This window comes from Accipiter gentilis, chromosome 31 (genome assembly GCF_929443795.1).
Source record: "Accipiter gentilis chromosome 31, bAccGen1.1, whole genome shotgun sequence".
NCBI lineage: Eukaryota > Metazoa > Chordata > Aves > Accipitriformes > Accipitridae > Astur > Astur gentilis.
In genome coordinates this window covers 3,021,467-3,042,330 of record NC_064910.1, presented here as the reverse complement: position 1 = coordinate 3,042,330, position 20,864 = coordinate 3,021,467, and the positions used below count along the sequence as shown (strand labels likewise).

Sequence of the window (20,864 nt, the reverse complement as noted above, 5' to 3'; positions counted from 1 at the left end):
CTGAGATTCTCATTCCTACTGCGTTAGTAATGCAACTACTAAGGGCAACATTCCGGTGAACCAGCAGCACAGTGACTTAGGGGATAGACTACTGCTTCCCCCAGTGTACTAGGAGAAACCTGGGAAGGAGTTCAGCAACTGTTTCACAGCAGTTAAGCCATTTAACACAGCAGGGGCAGCAACATCCCAGAAAGGCAAGACACAGAGCATTATGAGAGACGACGTCTACAGTCACATAATTTTGCCTATGGACTCTAACACAGAAAAACATTCTGGATTCAAGAACTGAACTGGAAAATTCAGAAGGTACAGTATGAATTACAGCTCCTGTCAGCATAAATCCTGTTTAAACATACTTGAAACTGCCAAAGAATTCATCGTAACTGATGGAAAGTTGCTGGCTTCTCCAATAGCAATGGTCAACAGCATGGTCCCAGGTAAACTACAGTGCTAAATTAAAACTGCATACACCCAGTCCTGAAATTCACCTCTGGTTTTCTTAGAAGTTTACAATCCCTCAATGGGATAAAACAACAGGAATACAGATATAAGTTACCTTGCCCTATAGACAAGAGTACCTTGACTGTACCTGTAGAATGAGTTCTTGTAGTTGAGACTGTTTTTGCTTTATTCTTTCAAGTCTTCTCTGTTTCTCCACCTTAAGACAGAAAAAGGATGGTTAGTTTGTTGCATTTAAGTAGCATTTTATATCAACATTTTCTCCCCCTAAAATCATTTCAATACTAGAGAACCAGAGGTAGGACACATGATGTCAATCATTAAGGTTCTGCAGATAATTTAGAGATCTAACTATCAAGACTCACATTAGTACTACTGATGGAAACTGTAACAAAGAACAGAATTAGAACACTGGGAATAAAGTACAACATACCAGGGAGAGGGTAAAAACATCTTTGCAACAGAAGTTATGCCTCAAAGAATTATCCAATTCTCTCAAGGAGACAAAGAACATGTAGACCAGAAGGATCTACTTGATGTAGCCTACTGATATGGGAGGTATTGGAGAAGATCGATTAAAGATGCTTAAAGAAATGAAGCTGCTATGGAGCCTAAGGTGAAGTCCTCACAGTATTAAATACATACTGAATAACATAAAATATAGGAGACAAAATGGTAGGAAATAAACAGTTTTCTCAGTGGAGGAAGTTCACTAGCAGATTCCCGCAAGGACTTAATTTACAGACTGTTATTCAAACTATAGAGGATCAGAATAATGGGATGAACAGCAAGGTGACAGAATCTGCTGACAATGCTCGGTTACCTGGCACAGTAAAGAGAGCTTGTCATAAAGCACACTTGAAGTATCTTGTAGCATTGAGTGATTACAAAATCAAAATTGTTTTTGGTAAATGTAATGTGGTATGTGTGAGAAAACATAACCCCATCCATGCATATTTTAGAAATAAAATTATATTCAGTAGAGATCTTAAATTACAGTACCTACAAACCCCACCAGCTCAACACCACAGCAGCCAAAAATATGAATTATTAGGCAAGGAACAGATAACAACACAGAAAATATCACTACATCAGTGTAAGAACCAGAACGTTTACATCTTGAATTCTCTAGGCCTGGTGTTCCTATTTCAAAAAGACCATACAAAAGAGCAATCAGGATAATCAATGGTACAGAACAGATTCCATACAAGGGAATAATGAATAAACTAGGACTCTAAAGAAAGGAGAATGAAATAATGGGGGAGAACATGGGTGATACTTATAAAACCATGAATTGGATGGAGAAAGTGAAGAAGGAATGACCAAGTCACCATCACTTCCAATCAAAAAAAAAAACCAAACAAAAACCAGGTATCAACTAAATATAGTATGTTCAAAACCAAACAAAAGGTATTTCATAAGAAGCTTCTAATGCACCTGAAACTCACTGCCACAAATGACTCAATATTAAAAGCAAACTTTGTACAAAGTAAAAATTTGTGGAACAAAAATTAACTGAGGGCTATTAAATAGAAGGATACTGTATCTGCCTCAGGTTATGCCTGAACCAGAAATTACAGGAGAACAAATCACTAAATACTTTCTCTAATCTTATACTCCTTCCCAGGTAAAGGCTACTGTCAGGCAAGATACTGGACAGACAGATCACTGGCCTGAACATCAACTTTTGCTCTTAGGTCCTTAAAATATGCCACTAAAAAGAAAATGACTGGAGTTAAAAATCGACATGAGTGCCGTTTTCTGTTTGTGTGTGTACACAGTTGGAAAAAAACTACAAAAAGGCATGATGTTATTTATAAAAAAAAAAAAAAAAAAAAAAAAGGTGCAAGGGTGGGAAGGTAGGACCAGTCTCGTAATTTAGCATTAGAAAATAAGTCAAATTAGTACTTCAGTACTAATATTATCCTACTCTTCTCTAGGACATTATCAATCATAACACCAATCCCAGCTGAATTAGCAACACTTCTTTTTCTTTTACTCCAGCATTACATTCATTACTGGCAATGCCCTACTTTGGAAGACAGATCTAAAGAGATCTACTTTTAAAATCCCTCCAGCTAGCTGGTTCCCTATTCAGCACACAGGACTGTCATTTTCAAACCACTTCACCTTCCATACTCACCCTACTATTTATGCCCCAATTACCACTCTCTTACCTTAACTAATAATTTTCACTTGGGATGATAAATACTTAAATAAAACTCATATTGATTAGATACCCTATATTTTCTTCATCTAGATAGCAATTACAGTACTAACTGAAAAATGAATTATCAGTATCAAACAAAAATCTCCATAGAATTAGCCCTCAGATAGATTCCAAAACTTTTTTTTTTTTTTTAATTTGTCAGCTTCTACACTGATCTTTCAGTCCTGCTGAAAGGAATTTAGACTTATTAAGAATAAATACAAAGTCTCATTCTATTCTGATAAAGTGAATTGACTTCAGTAAACCTCGGTAACTTTATTATCCTGCAAATCTCAGGGTCCTAAAAAAAAAATCCTGCCAGAACTTACGAATGCCTTTCAGTATAAAACATTTTACTTCTTACCCAAGACATGCAGTAAAAAAGTCTGACGTTCATGTAAGACAAATGTCAGAAATACATAAGACCTGCAGCAACAAAGCAGCAGCAATGCACATATATACTGATCTACATGCAACATCTCTCATCACAGATGTATTATTTGCCTGGCATCTGGAGAAAACAATCTTCCTGATGCTTGCACAACACTACTGGAATGTTGGAAATACACGTTAATCTTTCAGCTTGATTAACTTCCACTCAGAACCATTTCACATATACTGTGAAAACTGTGACACAGCTGTATTTTTGACATAGAAGAATTAAAAAAATATATTTAAGCAATCTGGAAGTTTAAATGTGTGTTTTGTAAATACAAATAAAATAAAGAGTCAAAAAGGACTACACTATTCTACCTTGCTATCTCAGAAGATCACATGCACGTACTGTATCAAAACATATTAAAGCTGCAAACATTTACTCAGACACAAAGCCATTGTGAACTTCTTAATACATATACCTCTAAATTCTGACATTCCTGAGCCGAGTTAGTAGGTAGACCGATCCATTTGATTTCCTTCTTCTCCTTAGAGATAATGTTCATGGCCATAAGGACATTTAAGGCATCATAGACACGTCGTCTAATATTCTTCTGGTCATAAGCCTGCTGTAGACATAGTGCATTAATCAAAAACATTCCTGTGACAAAAATATTTGAAAATACATATATTACAGTAAACAGGTAAACTCAGGTAATGTCTGAACTGTTTCATTTAGTAGTAGGAAAAGAAATACAAAAGGCTCAAAAGAAATTTCTCTTCCCCCATTCAGTTCACATGTAATTCACCTCCCATATACTTACTGATTCATTTGGTGAAATGTGATTATCAGTGGTACTGAATTCTGCAACCAACTCGTCTGCCACCTCATTGTATGAGGTGGTTCCTTTTCTTTGTACCTTCTCACAAACCTTCATAGAGAAATGACGTAAACCCTTGCCATTCTTCTCTCCTTTTTTGTTCCGCTTCCTAAATATACGTATAATATATATTTTAAGAAGATTTGAACTCTGGAATATTTAATGTCTCTTTTTCAAATACAGGCACACTGCTGTAAAAAAACAAGCCTTCCCTTTTATTCTGCTTCTCACCCCTTCCCAACATTTTTTCCTGTAATTTTTTTTCCCCCTACAATTTACAATAATTAACAATTCCAATATCTTGATGCTGAAACACAGTACAAATTCATTCTTTTGGCAACTCCGCTAGCTCCAGTAGCAGATAAGTTAACAACAGGGATATTCCTTGAAGAAGTCAATAATGAAAACCTTCCAATCTTCCAAGACAAGAAGGGATAGGGGGATAAATGCTAAAATATGAAAAGTGTATTACAGGAGATAACTTTGTCCTTTTGTTTGTGGGTTTTTTTTTGTTTGTGGGGTTTTTTTTGTTTGGGGATTTTTTGGGGTTTTTTGTTCTTTAAAATTTCAATAGCCCATCTAGTTTGACCACAAAAAATTAGACTGATTGAGCATTTTCCATGTAAGTCCAATACTGACTGAACAGATGAAGTCTAATATTGGTTGAACTCACTAAACGTTACACTATTACTGAATCACAGATTTGAAGTTATACAGTATATGAAGTTGCTATGAAAACTTCAATGTTACAAGACACAAAAACCAGAGCAGTTTTCTGCGTATTTTTTAAAGTTCCTTGTAACTTGAGGAAAAATGCAAGTACCAACAAAATAAGTATCAGCAATGGAACCTCTCCAATCTCTACAGCTCCTTTCACTGTATAATTCCAAAGTAGAAATCTATTTATGTGTAACAAGACACTGATGATAAATTTAGTCTTAAAGCAAATACATTTAACAAGAGACCCTTAAAAACAAGCTTGCATGAGAAAAGACACCAAAAGAATGCATTCATTCTATCTAATACTTTTTCCCAATAAAGGACTATATTCTTCTTTCAAATGATACTTCAGGATACACTTGTTCAATCTGAAATATACTGTATTTTTTTGAAAATACACCAGCAAAACAGAAATGCCAAATTAAAAACTGAATCAAGTCAGATGAATTCCTGTGTCCTTTTAGGAACTAAATTCACTAAATGTAAGTAAAGTGAGAATATCTGTCACAGTTTACAGAAAACATTCTAATTCCTTTTACAACAAATGAGGGGGGTATTCGTTCTTCTGTGACTGTTCCCAATTTTAATACAATAAACTTTAATGATGAAGTGCTCTTGATAGAAAGGTAAACAGGCTCTCTCCCGCACTGCTAGCCTGAAGAGTACACACATATTTAGAACAAAAGTTCCAAACAATTCATTAATCCTTTGTAACTTTTATTTTGCTCACCCAGCAGACCACGGCGAAGAATCTGCAGTCTGGTTCTGTGATACAAAATGTGTGTTGGGTGTATGTGGACTTCCTACCAGGATAGTATTTGGCGCTGAAGGTCTCTGAGGTGTACCAATAACCTACAATAAAGATAAAATAATTTGGAAAACAATCGTGTATTCCAAGGTATTCATACACTGCATGATTCAAATGATGCATTATTCAAACAACACTAATAGTTTTTGTCTATCTACTTCTATCAGGCACATTGAATTTACACACACAAGCACAAAAACCTTCAGACTACAGATTATATAGTTAGAGCGTTCCCTAAGTAATGAACTTCTATGTTTTATCCTTAAATGAGCATTTCATCTTTGCTGGCTTTCTTAACACTGTTCAACACTAACTCAGACAAGATCAACATACACACATCTTCTCCCCTCCAAAAGAAAAAGAGAAAAAATGGGGGAAAAACCCCACCCTACCAGACTACGTGTAAAAAAGTTGCAGTAAAATTACAGTGAAAATATGAACATATGAAACAAGAAAATCTGAAAATCAATAAAAGCAGAGAGAAAATGCAGAGCTGTTGCAAGAAAGACCAAATTCTCTCCTGAAGTCAGTCTTACTACAGAGTCAAAACCAAAATGCAAGTATGTTAGAGGTGAAGAAGAGTAAGGGCCAACTTTCTTTATCACTGCAGTGAGAGAGACCAATTTAGGAAAAACCATTCCATTCTGAACATGTTACAAGCACACACTCAGCTGATCACAGTCTTCCAGCTTACAGGTAAGTAGTCCTGAAGGTGCGCTAATTTAATCACGAGTAATACATACATTTGCACACAGAGCCATGCTCTCCTTATCCATGAAACTAGCTGAAGCAGAACTCCCGCTTTTGCAGATGACGTTTTTTAGCTCTGAAATGTTATAAATGTAACTTTCTAGAGAACACATATTTAGGAAAACAAAATGTACAGATTTCTGTTTTGTAGAAAGAAAGATATGCTGACTTTTGGGGGGTATATTTACCCCCCAGTGAAAACAGCAGGTTGCATCCCTGACATCAGGTAAGTGAAACAGACATCAAATGAACCTGAACTCATCACCACCCACAAGCTTGCTGTATTTTCCTGCAGCCACGTTTTGCCTCACCAACAAAATTTTAAGTTTCTTCCTCAGGCTAGCTTCAATAGTTTAGCCTCAAAAAGAGTAAAATAGAAAAACTGAAAATCCAAAATGAAACATTTTATGCTTGAAAGTTAAAATGAACCAAAATTTGAATAACCTTTAAATGCAGAATGCAAAAGGTAGTCTAGTGACTATTAGATATTTGTGATTTCAGCTACCTGGAAGGACAAACAACTGCAATTTTTCTAATATACTGTCTGTCTATATTATGCCACCTCTCTGAGTAGTTAGCATAAAAGTTTGTTACACCCACTTCTGACAGCTGGAAAATCTTAGGTCCTCCTCCCCTTTCCAGTAGCTTTGTTCCATACTTAAAATGTTTCTAATTCTTACAGAAAGTCAGCTAATCTCCTCTACTACTTTTTATAACCAAAACTCCTGACTGTGGGAAACTGAGTGAAGGTGGGGGATGCTGAGCAGGCACAAGACACATGTGAACCAGCTCACTTTCTCCCCATGAAAAAAACACTTATCAATTCTGCTACCGACTGGTCTCGTTGATGGGCTAAAATTAGATGGTCCCCCGCTATTCCTTAGCTTCTTAATTCCACGAGCAGCCCCACCATCACCCTGGTGCCACATCTAGAATTTGTATGACAGTGCAGTAAGATGAGAGCCAAGCCAATAGAGGGGAGGGGGTGGAATTACAGCTGGGAGAAAAACAAACTGTTTGGCAGCAGCAAACCCTGGACATCTACTGCGCTCAGTAATGTCTTGAAATAACAGTACAAAGGAATAAATGGAAGTGTGTACAAATTCACAGGCTCATTTCCAGAGTGGAAACGTGAAGTCTGTTTAATAAATTCAAAACCTGCTCTGCATTCCCATTCTAACTCACAAAAGTCTGCAAACCAGCCAGAATTATATGCTTTTTTGTATCACTATTAGGGAAGACCCTACAGTTTAGAGTTTCAGAATTTTCTAAAGCATTACTTTTACTCTGTGCTGGTTTCAGCTGGGATAGACTTAACTGTCTTCCTAGTAGCTGGTACAGTGCTATGTTCTGAGTTCAGTATGCGAAGAATGTTGTTAACACTGATGTTTTCAGTTGTTGCTCAGTAGTGTTTAGACTATAGTCAAGGATTTTTCAGCTTTTCAGGCCCAGCCAGCGAGAAAGCTGGAGGGGCACAAGAAGTTGGCACAGGACACAACCAGGGCACCTGACCCAAACTGGCCAACGGTATATTCCATACCATGGGACGTCCCAGCTAGTATAGGAACTGGGAAGTGGGGGAGCAGGGATTCACCGCTAGGGGGACGAGCTGGGTGTCAGTCGGCGGGTGGTGAGCAATTGCCCCGCGCATCATTTGTACATTCCAATCCTTTTATTACTACTGTTGTCATTTTATTAGTGTTATCATTATCGTTATTAGTTTCTTCTTTTCTGTTCTATTAAACCGTTCTTATCTCAACCCAGGAGTTTTACTTTTTTTTCTTTCCCGATTTTCTCCCCCATCCCACTGGAGGGGGGGAAGTGAGTGAGCGGCTGCGTGGTGCTTAGTTGCTGGCTGGGGTTAAACCACGACATACTCACAAGCTCATAAACAACCATGACTCTGAATGAAAAGAGTTAAGCAGTATTGAGTCAAGCAGTATCGAGTCACTGGGAATATCCTAAAATGAAAGCTTACAGATAGAATTAGAGAAGATGGTTTTAGGGACAACAGAGGGACTGGGGGGGAGAAAGCAAAAGTAGAAAAAGAAGTGCCTGCTGTTTCTCTTATGTTTCCTGATTTCAAAAGAGAACAAGATTACAGTTTAGCTCCTTGATAATGAATGAGATCAAGACAATGGGGAAAACAGCAAGACAGCCCACACGCTCCACTTCACTGTACTCAACAGAAAAACTTCTATGGGGACAGTATTAAAAAAAATGAAATCAGACTACCTGAACAAAGAACACAAGCTTGGAAAATCAAGTACTTAAGTATTAAAAACCTGTGTTTACCACTCAAAGGTCAGAAAGTTCAGCAGGGTCACAAGCCAACACCTCAACTCTGCTTCCCAAGAACATTTTGCACACTGACAGAAAATTTATCTCCTCTTCATTTTCAGGGTTCTAGAGGTATTTTTTTTTTAATAGTTCTTGCTATCCCCTTCAGAACTGTAAAGTCAACAGAAATTTACCCAGAATTTCTCTCTCTATATATACAAAAAACAAAACCTCCATCTCTTCTTTACTGACATACAGCTAAGCATCTAATTTTGTACTGATAACAGCCAATACAAATATGCTAATATGGGCCCCTTCTTTCACAAAAAAAAATATTAATGCTAATACTTTCAGAGTAAGACTTAAAGTGTTGAAAAAATTATGACTGTAAATGTAAACTTCCGACAGTAATGATACTAACAAAACCACCATAAAGAGTAGTTATTATTTCAGAATCATATTTTTTTAACAGCAATACCATGCAAAATTAATCATAGATAATACAGATGAGGATTTGTCAATTTAAACTTGTGATGAAAGGCACACAGATTTATTTTATATGTATTTAAACATTGTTGTAAACATTACTTTGCTCGTTGTCAAAACTTTAAAAAAGCATCAGATGATTTGTAATTTCATTATTATCCCCTCTTTGGGTACTTTAAGGAAACGTTTTGTAAGTTACCTGAAAGAACATTTCATTTTCAACATTAAACTCAAGTATGTACACAGTCTCACAATAATGCCTAGAAGGGACACCATCTGTGTCATTATGGCCTATGATCTATACTTAAAACATTCTCCTCCTACTGCTGGCTACTGATTTTAAATTAAAAGAATGCCTAACTACTCTGCATTTCCTTGGTTGGAAATTTATTGATAAAACACCTCCTATTGAAGGAGAAATTTTATTCAGTTAAATTCATTTCGCTACACTCTACCTTCCAAGTGGTTGCTGGAAGCAGCTAATTCACTGCCACTGCCAGAAATACAGCACAGTGAATGATCTGCACTACATCTGTACAGTTCAAGTGGTACAGTTTATAGATTCAAGCCGCCACCCCTTAGAGGTTAGAGTTGGGAAAGGCAGGTGGGGAACTGCTTTTCTGTCAAGAAGAAACCCAAATGTAAGACATTCCATGTCAGATGTTTACACGTTACAGTTGCTTTCCAGAAGACTGAGACCAACCCTTTTCAGATCACCAAATTTTAATTTTGATCACTATAAAAGTGACTTCTCATAACCTATGTATTATCTATTGCAGTATTAGATTCTTTGAAACCTCTAATTTCATGTACCTCACACAAAGCTCACAATATGTATTTAAGCAAAAGAGTATCTAAATTAAGCACTAAGAAATGCAGCTCTGTTTTCAATTTTGTTCCACTAACTTCAACCTCAATAAAAACGTGCTGATGGACTTTGTTTATATTTCCCTATGGCAGATTTCAAAGCAGAATCTGAAAGACCCCCTGGTTTTAAGTGGCAAGACTGGCAAAAGATAAAGCTACCAGAATATTCAGGTATCTGCATGCTGATTTGAGAGACATCTTTGCATTTCTTTATGCAAAGGAACATTTGCTTTAACCTAAGTCTATTAAAATTACAAACAAGCTTTATCTGCCCACGACAAGTGATTCCAACTACCAAGCTACAAGTGAGATTTACAGTATGTGTAAGTAACAGTATAAGCAATTAAAAAAAACGCAGTCTCCTTACCACTTGTTGTGCAATGTTGACATTAGACTGTCCGAATGTTTTTGGCAGGAGCTGTTTTCCAAGCGTATTTACTGTAGAAGGATGAACAGCCAATAGAGAAACAACACCTAAAACAAATGCAAATACATAGCTTCAGGTCAGCCACATTGTATTGTTTTAGCAACTCCAGTTTCATCTATACTACCAACGCGTATTAATAGAAACCTTCTCTTACGTAACCTGTAAGGTTACATAGTATGATCTAGCATGAACATGTTTTAATTCTTGTATTCCAATTTTTCTCTTACAGCAGAGTAAGAGAGGTAACTGGTATCTGACAGAAAGCATAATGGCCTCCTCTTCTACTCCTATCCTTTGTGGCTACTGAAATCTTTTCCCGCACCACCTGAAAAACATGCCCAACACCCCAGCATATGACATACCCTTCTGACGCATGCTGGTCTACAAGAAGAAAGATTGGGCTAGCACTGGCCTTTCCAAGAGAATATTCCCAACTTTTCTCTAAGTGTCCCCGCCCAGCTGAAGGCAGGGAATTGAAGAACAAAAGCCTTCAAGAATCCGATATTTGAGCAAAATACATGCAACACAGTAGACCAACCCTGCAAGGAAGCTGCTCTCTCCCTGTTCATAAGCCATCCACAATCAGCATTGATAGGTAAGTCTTAAGCCATATTAAACAAAAGCTCAACTACAAAAACAGCAAGCCAGGTATCCTCTAGCAATGCGATGCTCCATGCCACAGTGTAAAAAAGACCAACAAAACAAAACAAACAAAATATAAGCAACAAAGACTGACTACAGAAAAAGAATAAAGGGACAAACAAGTCTTAAAATACTGGAGACGTTTATTTTGCAGAACCATCTGACATTTGGTATCACTCTTAAAGGGGCCAATGGGGCCAGAAGGACTTGGCACAACTCCCACTCCTCTTCCTTTTATCCATTATCCAATACAGAAGCAATAAGCAAGCATTTTTACAACGGTTGTATCAGGAAGGGCCCTAATGAGCCCTAATGATGCCTACCATCCATCCCTCTTATGCATTCAGGTAGTCTACAGAAAGTTAAGAAGTCAAACCTTGTTTAAGCCCTTGTTTTCCAAAAGGCTTGTATTTTCTAGCTGCTATTACTACATCATGTCAAACTGATAGCTTCATGCAAGAACCTATTCTCAATCCCCCAAATCTGACCAGGATGCAGCAGCCTGACATTCTTCCATTATTTACCAACTTTCCAGTGCTCTTTCAGAAAGTCAGCAGCTATTCTAGTTTGTAACCGAAGACTGTTATGCCTTCCTGTCCCTTCAAGTACACCCATCACTATCGTGGCTGTTTTGTGTTTGTTCTTCTTCTATGCAGAATGCAGTAAAGCAATATAAACTACCCTGGCTATTAGTGCTTGTGTATCTTCTCAGCTTCCTGGAGGTCAGCGTGTCTTTTTTTAACCTCTTCCTCATTGCTTTAAATACAACGAAGCAATCTGAAGATCGCATTTCGAGTTGAGTAAAGTAAGAGTTGTAACTGCTTTCCAAAATTAAGATGCCTCATCTATTTGATCACCTTTCCTTACTTTTGATGGTTCTTGTTGTGCATATACTTTCTAGTTCTCTTACCCTTTATTTTTATTTTTGCAGAGGACAGGGCTGGACACATTACTCATGACAAAGGATGCCATATGTTATTGTGTAACTCTATAGCACATTTTCTATTTTATTCCCTGTTCCTTTCCAAATAAATCTCAAAATTCAATGTGCTTGTTCCCTACCAAACACCGATACCACATTTTCATAATATAACCTACCAGGACTTCAAGATCTTTCTTGAGTGCTAATAGCTCACTTGGAGTACTCATTGTATCTAGTTTGGTTTTTACCAATTATTAACCCATGCAGGGACCGTCCCATTCTATGACACCTTAGTTTCTTTAACAGGCTGATTAAGGACCTTGATAATCAAGGGGGGTTTGTTGTTATTTTTAAGAAATCCAAGGACATCACACTGATTAGATAAGCCTTATCCACATTGTTGTTGACTCTTTCAAAGTATGACTTTGAAAAGACTAACTTCCCTTTCCCCCCCCTCCAGAAAAGCCTTGTTAACTCCTGCCCATTATCATATTTGTCCATATGTCTACTTCTCTGTTATGCGCTCAACTGATCTGCCTAACAGAAGTCTGACTTACTCATCTGAAGTTATCTGAGCCCTTCAGAAATTGGTGCAGGATATGTGGCTTTCTATCCTTCCGGTACTACATGAATTGCACATATACCGAGTTAGCAGGACAGAAGTACCATTGTTAATGTCCTTTAAGAATACGCAGGTAGATAATTCTCTAGCCGTGATGATTTCTAACTATTCCTGTTATCAGTTTTTTCCTAAGACAACAGCTTCTAAGAGCAATACTTCAGTAAGACAACTTCATAAAGAACAGTGTTGCCATGAGACTCTCCCTCATCATCTTGATCATCTGTCTACTCTTCAGATGCACTCAGAGACTTCATTCTTCTGGTATGTTTACAAATAAAGTAATCCTTTATGCTATCATGTTGTTTCTTAAAACCTTTTAAGCAGTCAATAAAGACACATGCAAAAATTTTGCATTTGTGACAGTGTAAGTCCATGCAACAGCAGAGGTCGAGTGGTTAGGAAGCAGATGTGCAGAAAAGGACCTGGGGGCCTGGGTGGACAATAAGCTGAATGTGACCCAGAAGTACACCCCTACAGTAATGAAGACTTAACCGCGTCCTGGGTTGCATTTGGAAGAGTACAGCAATAAGTGATTATTCCCTTCTACTCCAGCACTCTTTAAGCTGTACCCGGATTACTCTGTTCAGTTTTGGGGCCCACAGTGCAAGAAAGGCATTAATAAAGAAGAGAGTCCAGCAGAAAGACACTAACATGGCTAGGGTGCTGGAGCATACGATGTACAAGATGAAGCTGAGGGAGGTTGGTAGGTGCAGCCTGTGGAAGAGAAGATTAAGGTGGAGCAAGGGGTGTTATTTGTGGGAATACGATGGTTGCCTTCAACAATTAAAAGGAGAGTTACAGAGATGACAGCAGACAGAACAAAAGGCAAAGAGGGAACAGCCACAAGTTGCTGCACAGCTAATTCCAACCAGACATGAGGAAAAAATTCACAATGAGAAAGGTAAAGCACAGCAACAGGTTGCTTAGGACATTCCCTGCAGATATACTGAAAAATTCAACTTCTGAAGGCTCTGTGCTTCGAAGCTGGCCCTGGTTTGATTGTAAGGTTAGATTAGATGGCGTCCAGCCTCCTTATTATTCATTTAATTCTATTAACACAAACGGCTATCTTGCAACTAAAACATCTGCATAAAGGGAAGAGTACCCACTATGCTTCTTTAAAGTTTTTAATTACATTAACATTTCATGTGGTCCTGTGCCAGAGTTAACCGATGCAACTGAACCAACCTGGCTCTATAAAGAAACAGCAAGGTAACGTCTGTCTGTATGGCACAAACTGGAAACACAAATGTAACTGGAAGAATAGTAAGACACACTTCACAGTTCGAAGCCAAGTCAAAGTCAACCTATAAAAGATAATCATACTAAATAGGAAAGAGCAAAACTGCTCAACAATAGGAAGAAAAAAAATTGAGTGTTTTGGTTTTTTTTAAAAAGGGGACCTTCAATTTGTCTCTGCCCCAGAGCATCCAACTGTTTTCTCATTTACCTGATGTGCAAACATTTTTCTCATATCCACCTGCATTTTCATCAAAGGCTCATAATGCTCTGGTTTCATAGTGGGTTTGTGTGTGTGGTTTGTTTGTTTGTCTGTTAAGTACACAAGCAGAAATAATTTTATTAACTTAGCTTTGCAAGTGACTGACAGCTCAGTTTCTCAAAGGAATTTTACTAATCATTTGTTAATTACTGTTACTCTTACAGCAATTACCACAATCCAAATAATCCTGTACTTTGTGGCCAACATACAGTGTGCATAACAGCATGTAAAAATTAAAACCACAAGTTTGCAAACAGTTTTGCTGGCACCAACTCTTCTTTATTTTCAAAACAAACACATTATTAATACTGCTAGTTCCGACACGTCTTCCCCCCCCCCCCCCCCCCCCACTTTCTTCTTCTAAAGACTTCAAAAACCATGGGAAAAGGCCATGTAAAGCAAGAAAAAAATATATATATACAGAAGGATACTACTACTACTTAAATTCTCAGTCTCCCAAACATGGCCAGTTTGGAAGACTACTCTTAGTAACTTATAAGCAGTCATTAAACCTAAAGGGAAGTAGAACTTCACCAATATGAAGTTCCAGAACTACCTTCAAACAGAAGATAATGATACAGATGGGATCAAGGGATAATGTTGTATAAAACTTGCACAGCAAAAGCAGCAGCACCCTTTAACAAAACCTGTTATTTATCTGTCTGCAAACTGTTCCAGGTAAGTGTTCTCTTCACACAGAGCATGCTGTAAATAGCCGCCTTTGGTTACTCATTGTGTTTAGGGAAGATCTTCTGAACTGGATCTTTGCTTGCATATAAAAACAAATCCGAGAATTTTACCAAAAAGGAAGAATCCCTTGCAGATTTTTATCAGTAAAAAGGACTGGTGATAGAACCAATTATGAACATTTTCAATAATTTGAGATGCCACAGAAAAAAACACAGTACATCTAAACTTAGAGAAAGGAGTGCCCTCTGCAGACAAAGCAGTGGATATCTCTCAAAGCTGACTGCTCCAGTTCATAAACAGTAATGACTTTGAATTTGGTGTTTCAGTTCAAGGAGGATGGGCTGAGGTACTCCTTGCCTCAGGAGCCGAAATCCCATTCATTCTAGGTGCTGTACCATTTTCTGATGTAGTCAGTCTTTATGTTCTCTCTACTTGTGAGAGAGCAGCAGGAATGATGCAACAACAGAAGTCAACAGAAAAACAAGTCAGTTTCCTGATAATGCTGTCTCTTAAACTAAGTCTTGTCAGTCTGTCTTCTAGTATAGAAGCAGTATTGTATACGAGAGAACTGGACTTGGTGAGAAGGTATTTTGCAAGCACTTTCTGCATTATTACAACCTCAAAAAAGAACATACAGAACAAGAGAATGGTTTATCAGAAGGCAAAGTAATTCCTTTACCATCTCCTGCAACAGTCTCAACCAAACTCTGTCCAGCGGGCCAATTTGTAAGTAAATACTCTACATGATCAAAGGTTAGGAGTTAAGCAAAGGGTTATTTTAAGAAAAGTCTAAAGAAAATTAACCTTGCAGGTGACATTTTGCAGTACAACTGCTTATAACCACTCTAACGAACTCTACAAACTTTTGTCTTTATTACATAATGCACTTTGAAATTGATGGTTTTAACAGTGCAGATGCAATCTTGCTTAACAACAGCTACGCAACTCAAAGGCAGCAACATTATTAAGCCAGTCTCAATACAAGTCAAATATGACTTACACTCTCTAAAAGGAAACGTTACTATCAATAAACTAATAAAACTCATAACTAAGAGAGTATCAGTTGAAGAGCCCAATGGGTCTCTTTTCAGAGACCAAAAAAGCCCAGTGAGACTTCCCACAAACAAGGGGATTTAAGGAAGTGACACAGACACTAGACTCCATTGTGATTGTCACTTCTGAGAAGGCCAAGTGCCATCTGGAACATTACATTCCTTATTTCGGGAACTTTAAAAAAGTTAATAGGAATAGAATTTATATAAAGCCAGGGTACCTATACTGCTTAAGATGCAAATGATTGATATAAGATTACATGAAAGCTACAAGAATTATCTGGAAAATGTTATAGATTCAGTTTTAGCAGTCTTCCATATGTGGGTTTTTTCTTCCTTCTGGTAAGAAGAGAGAGAGGAGGAGGGGGAATTCGACATCAGCATCACTAACGAAATTCCATGCTGTCACCGTTTTGTAAAGCAAATACAGGCCAAGCTAATTCCAGCTCCAAACCTGTCCATCAAACCAACTGCTTAGAATAAACAAAACTCTAAATAACAAAAAGCAAACTAGTCTTAAGTACACAATCTGCCCGTCTTTCCAGTGTGTCACCTCCCAACCCCAAGCTGGTGTTTATAGAAAATTGTCTGAAAAATTACCGAGTTTGGAAATCAAAAAGTGGGCAGGGTCTCTTACAGGAATGTAAAGTAGCTTACGTCCACCTATTTTTCGGCAAAGGTTATTTTTTTCAATTGAAAAGCTCCCAGTTATCAAGTTACAGATTTCTCTCAGGGTCTTTGCAAGTCATGGGCCTTATTACTATAGTATTCTAGAAGACGTTACATTAGAGTCACTGCACTTTAGTCATGGCCTCTACTTGTCTTCATACCATCTTCAGCTATTTCTTATTTGCCACTGTTCTACTGAAGAAAGTTGCATTTAGCTAGTTCAGTCACGTAGTCGACAGCTCAGTATGCTTTTAGTAGTACCCTCCTTCCTAGTAAAGTAAGAGCAAAGCACCCACATGTCCTGCAAACAGGAACAAAAACGACAGTGTGAAATCATTCAGAACTGCAGATTTATAGAAGCTTTCTAACTCTTCCTTTGGATTCTGTACAAGGCAATGCATATCTTTCCAATACGGGAGGGGGAAGAAAGTATGACACAAGAATTACAAAAAGATGAGCTACTTCTAAAACATCTTTCATTAATCAGAAGTACCATTCTATGCAGTTGTTTAGGTTGCTGCCAATAAAATTGACAGCAATATGCCTTACAGCAATTTATCCCATGCACTTGAAAGTTTTCAGTTGCCCACTTTTACTTGGCTTCTCTGCTGTCACAGAAACTTCCACAGCTAACTCCAACTCCAGGGCCTCAGAAAAAATGGCCCAGTGACCAGGCTACAGGTTCTCTTCCTCAAGGCATTAGAAAGCAACAGAAATCTAACAAAACTCCCAAGTTTGTTTTGTGGCTTTTTTTTTTTTTTTAAAGGTATGGGAGACCTCATGAAAGCTTATCATGAAGACTGAAAGATAAGGAAGGCAGATCTTACAAAAACCTGAAGTTCATTACTTCACATCACAGTCTAGTTCACAGAAATAGTAGTAAAGTTGTGCCTTTGAAGACTCCAAATAATGAAAACCCAAAAGCTCGCTAGAGAGTGGAAGAATCTCTAGAAGGCTCCAGATCTTCATGCAGTTCAAACACAGGTGCACAATCTCTGAAGCAGACAGAGATGAATCCTGCTTTGAACAGCAGTGGAGCAGAGCTCAGTATGTCATCTCTAGTCAAGATGGGAAATAATGCACACAAAGTGAGAATTTCAGAGCTACAGAAAGCTGGTATGGCAGTCAGGACACAGCCAAGTAAGTTGAGGGAAGTCCTCAACTTATCTACACAACTATCACTGAACAAGAGGTAACAAAAGAAACGTCTAAAAGAAACATCCTAACAAGAAAATGCTTTCTGTATTAATTAATCGGGTAAGCTTCCAGCTCTTTCTCTACCTCAAAGCATCATGACAGCAGGAAACAAGTGTACTGAAGTCTCAAACCCCCTTAATCTGTCTCAATACAGTGACAAATGCAATGTTTGACAACAATCTCATTCAACCCCAGCACTAGGTACAGGTGAAATGGAAATCAAATGCCAAGCAGTTCCCTCAAGGCCTGTTTACAGTATTTTCCACGCATTTTGCTTTACAAAATCTACCCTAAATCATTCAGCCTGAACTGTTACTTTCTTTTAAGTGCAAGAGGAGTCTTGAAGACACAACTAGAATAAAAACATTAAAGGTGTCATTTAAAGTGCCTTTTATCCAGTCCACCTCACTTTCAAAGAAAAATCATTCCTTATCACAAAAGCATCAACTTGACTAGTTTTAGATTATTAGATTACTTATATATACAGAATATGTATAAAGGAGGTACTTAGAAGATCTGGGAAAGAAGACGAAGGTGACAATTATATCCTAGGAGCCGATTCCTCAGATGTCACTCCTGTGAAGCTGCAGTTTTTAATGTCTCTCTTGCAGACACCATAGATAGTTTATGATTAGTTATACACTAATTTTCAGAAAACACTGAAGTTTTTTTGAGCCTATCAAACTACCATAAGCTTTGACAACACACAGGTGATTGTCTCTAGTTGTGTGCCAAGTCAAGTCAAAATACCTCTGCTTATTCAGTAAGTCACACCATCCTGTTAAGACAACAAGTATGCTTATACAGCAATTCTGAGCACTTACACTGATCTTCCCCAGTGTGTAGTACTACTAAGTTCTTAAATAATTTCTTACATCAGCTCAGACTTTGAGGTGATTCTCATCATCCTTAGATATGACTAGTAATACTTTAGCAATTACAAATCAGTCTTTCCAAGTCTGTGTTGAAATAAACTGTGTGGTCTACCTTTAGACTTTTTTTAAAAGTCTTTCTAGACTTTTCAAAATATCATTCCTATCTGCAATAACAGTTTTATTTCCTGAGCTTGACTTTAGATAATAGTACTTGTTTGGATTTACCTCAGCTGCAATAATACACAGACATATTATAACCAATGTTCAGGCATATATCTGTTTCCTAAAGCATAAATCACAGGCTCTGAAATAGATACCTACTTCTGTTCCAGAGGAACAATTCCAGTCACTGACAAAAATCAGGGAAAGTTTGAGCTTGCCAATAAAACTAAATATAACACTACATTGCAGAAGTTTCTTGTCATATAAAGAACAAGACAATCAGAGTTAGGCAGTGTTGAAATCTAAGAGTCTAAATACACCTTAAAAAATTACATATTTGACTTCAATTTTTTTTTTCAATTACCAAATCTGAAATGAAAATAAAACTAAAGCTCTTTTAGTCCATAAAATGTGAAACCTTATTTTAAAGTGTAAGAGGTGAAAGGAGCTAAAGACATCTTTTACAAGTATTTTCTGGTTACATACCAATAATGCCACCTACTGGCATGACAGAAGATCCAGATTTTCTTTCGGAGTAATTTTAAAATTACTTTAAGAGCTTTAATTTCAATATAACATTAAATACCATTCTATTCCCTTGCACTCATCTGAAGCAGATAAATTTCTTTCACCCAAATTTCTTCACAAGTAAGGGGCAGGATTAGAATTGAATAGTGTTCTATTTAATATTTTAAATATCAACACTAATCTGAATATAGCAAGGACCAGAAGGTAGCAGTTTTCCTCAAAATGCAATCTCCTGGAACAGCAAAATTTCTAAGCCTCTAAAACTCATTGCCAAATAACTTTGAGAAGACACAAACTTGTGAAGAAGTTTTACTGGTTCAGCACCTATTAAAAAATTCTTTCCATCCTTCCAAGCCGTATGTATTTCTAACCCTCAGAATGAATTCTGATTATAATTATCACCAAAAGTCCATGTACGGGGCGAATTTTAGCAGTTTCAGGTTTAAGCAATTAGCAAGGTAGCTATCCAAAACAAAGCCAGGAATTAACAAAAAAATATTTTTTTTTTTTAATACCAGAATGGAAATGAACAACAATAACAATTAAAATATCTAAATGGGATTGTCCTTGCCTTGTAAATAAGATATGCAAGAAGCAAACAATCAAGTAACTTTGGAATTTTACTCCACAATTAAACTGCTTTCTTATTCTATGTTGGATAAAGCAATTCAGAATAGAAAAGGACAGAACAGTTGGAAGGGATGTATGACGATGATCTCGTCCAACTGCCTGACCACTTCAGGGCTGATCAAGGTATAGCGTGTTATTAAGGACACTGTCCAAACGCCTCTTCAACACCGACAGGCTCGGGACATCGACCACCTCTCCAGGAAGCCTGTTCCAGGGCTTGACCACCCTCTCGGTAAAGAAATGCCTCCTCATGTCCCGTCTGAACCTCCCCTGGCGCAGCTTTGAGCCATTCCCACGCGTCCTATCGCTGGATCCCAGGGAGAAGAGCTCAGCACCTCCCTTGCCACGTCCCCTCCTCAGAGAGCAGCGAGGTTGCCCCTCAGCCTCCTTTTCTCCAAACTAGACAAACCCAAAGTCCTCAGCCGCTCCTCACAGGACATGCCTTCCAGCCCTTTCACCAGCTTTGTTCCCTCCTCTGGGTGCATTCAAGGACCTTCACATCCTTACACGGTGGGGCCCAGAACTGCAGACAGTACTCGAAGTGAGGCCGCACCAACGCTGAATCCAGTAGGATCATCCCCTCTTCTGACCGGCTGGTCACGCTGTGTTTGATGCCCCCCAGGATGGGGTTTGCCCTCTTGGCTGCCAGGGCACGCTGCTGACTTGTACTGAGCCTGCTGTCAACCAGCACCCCCAGAATCCTTTTTATTAAACCGAATCCTGAACACACGGTAGGTAACAAGGAAAGGAAAGGGCCTGGTGTAATGATGTTCTCAGCAATTGAGGCTTTAGGGAAAAATAGATGTAACTGGTATTTTGGAATGAGCCAAGGAAACTTGCAACTGCTTCCAGTGGGATTTAGCATTCCTCCACAATGTCACAATTGAAGGTGACAGTAAATAAAACAGGACAGGACAAGCAGCAGGTATCAAACCAAGTGGCTTTATTAGAGTTCATCAGTGAGAGCACATCTGGATATACAGCTACCTTTTGCTGCTCATGTTAACTCACTAGCAGTCCCTAGCAAAGCTACATTTTAAAAGCACCTGGCATTGCTCAGGATTTCCTGAAGCAAAAAGCTCCATTCTCAGACACTCTCTGCACATTGCATT

The 20,864-nt window shown here is 38.0% G+C and overlaps 1 protein-coding gene across 6 annotated transcripts in view; it reads right to left on the bottom strand.

Moving 5' to 3' along the window:
* TFDP1 (transcription factor Dp-1) overlaps positions 1-20,864 on the bottom strand; it is a 47,642-nt gene that overhangs the window by 7,502 nt on the left and 19,276 nt on the right. For 5 of the 6 annotated variants that reach the window (XM_049834094.1, XM_049834092.1, XM_049834093.1 and 2 more), the window contains 5 exons: positions 10,203-10,309; positions 5,375-5,496; positions 3,868-4,033; positions 3,526-3,672; positions 590-658 (listed from right to left, as the gene is read on the bottom strand). In XM_049834094.1, the coding sequence (XP_049690051.1) occupies positions 590-658; positions 3,526-3,672; positions 3,868-4,033; positions 5,375-5,496; positions 10,203-10,309 (611 nt within the window). The remainder of the gene's footprint in view (positions 1-589; positions 659-3,525; positions 3,673-3,867; positions 4,034-5,374; positions 5,497-10,202; positions 10,310-20,864) is intronic. The other variant, XM_049834096.1, reaches the window with a different exon arrangement.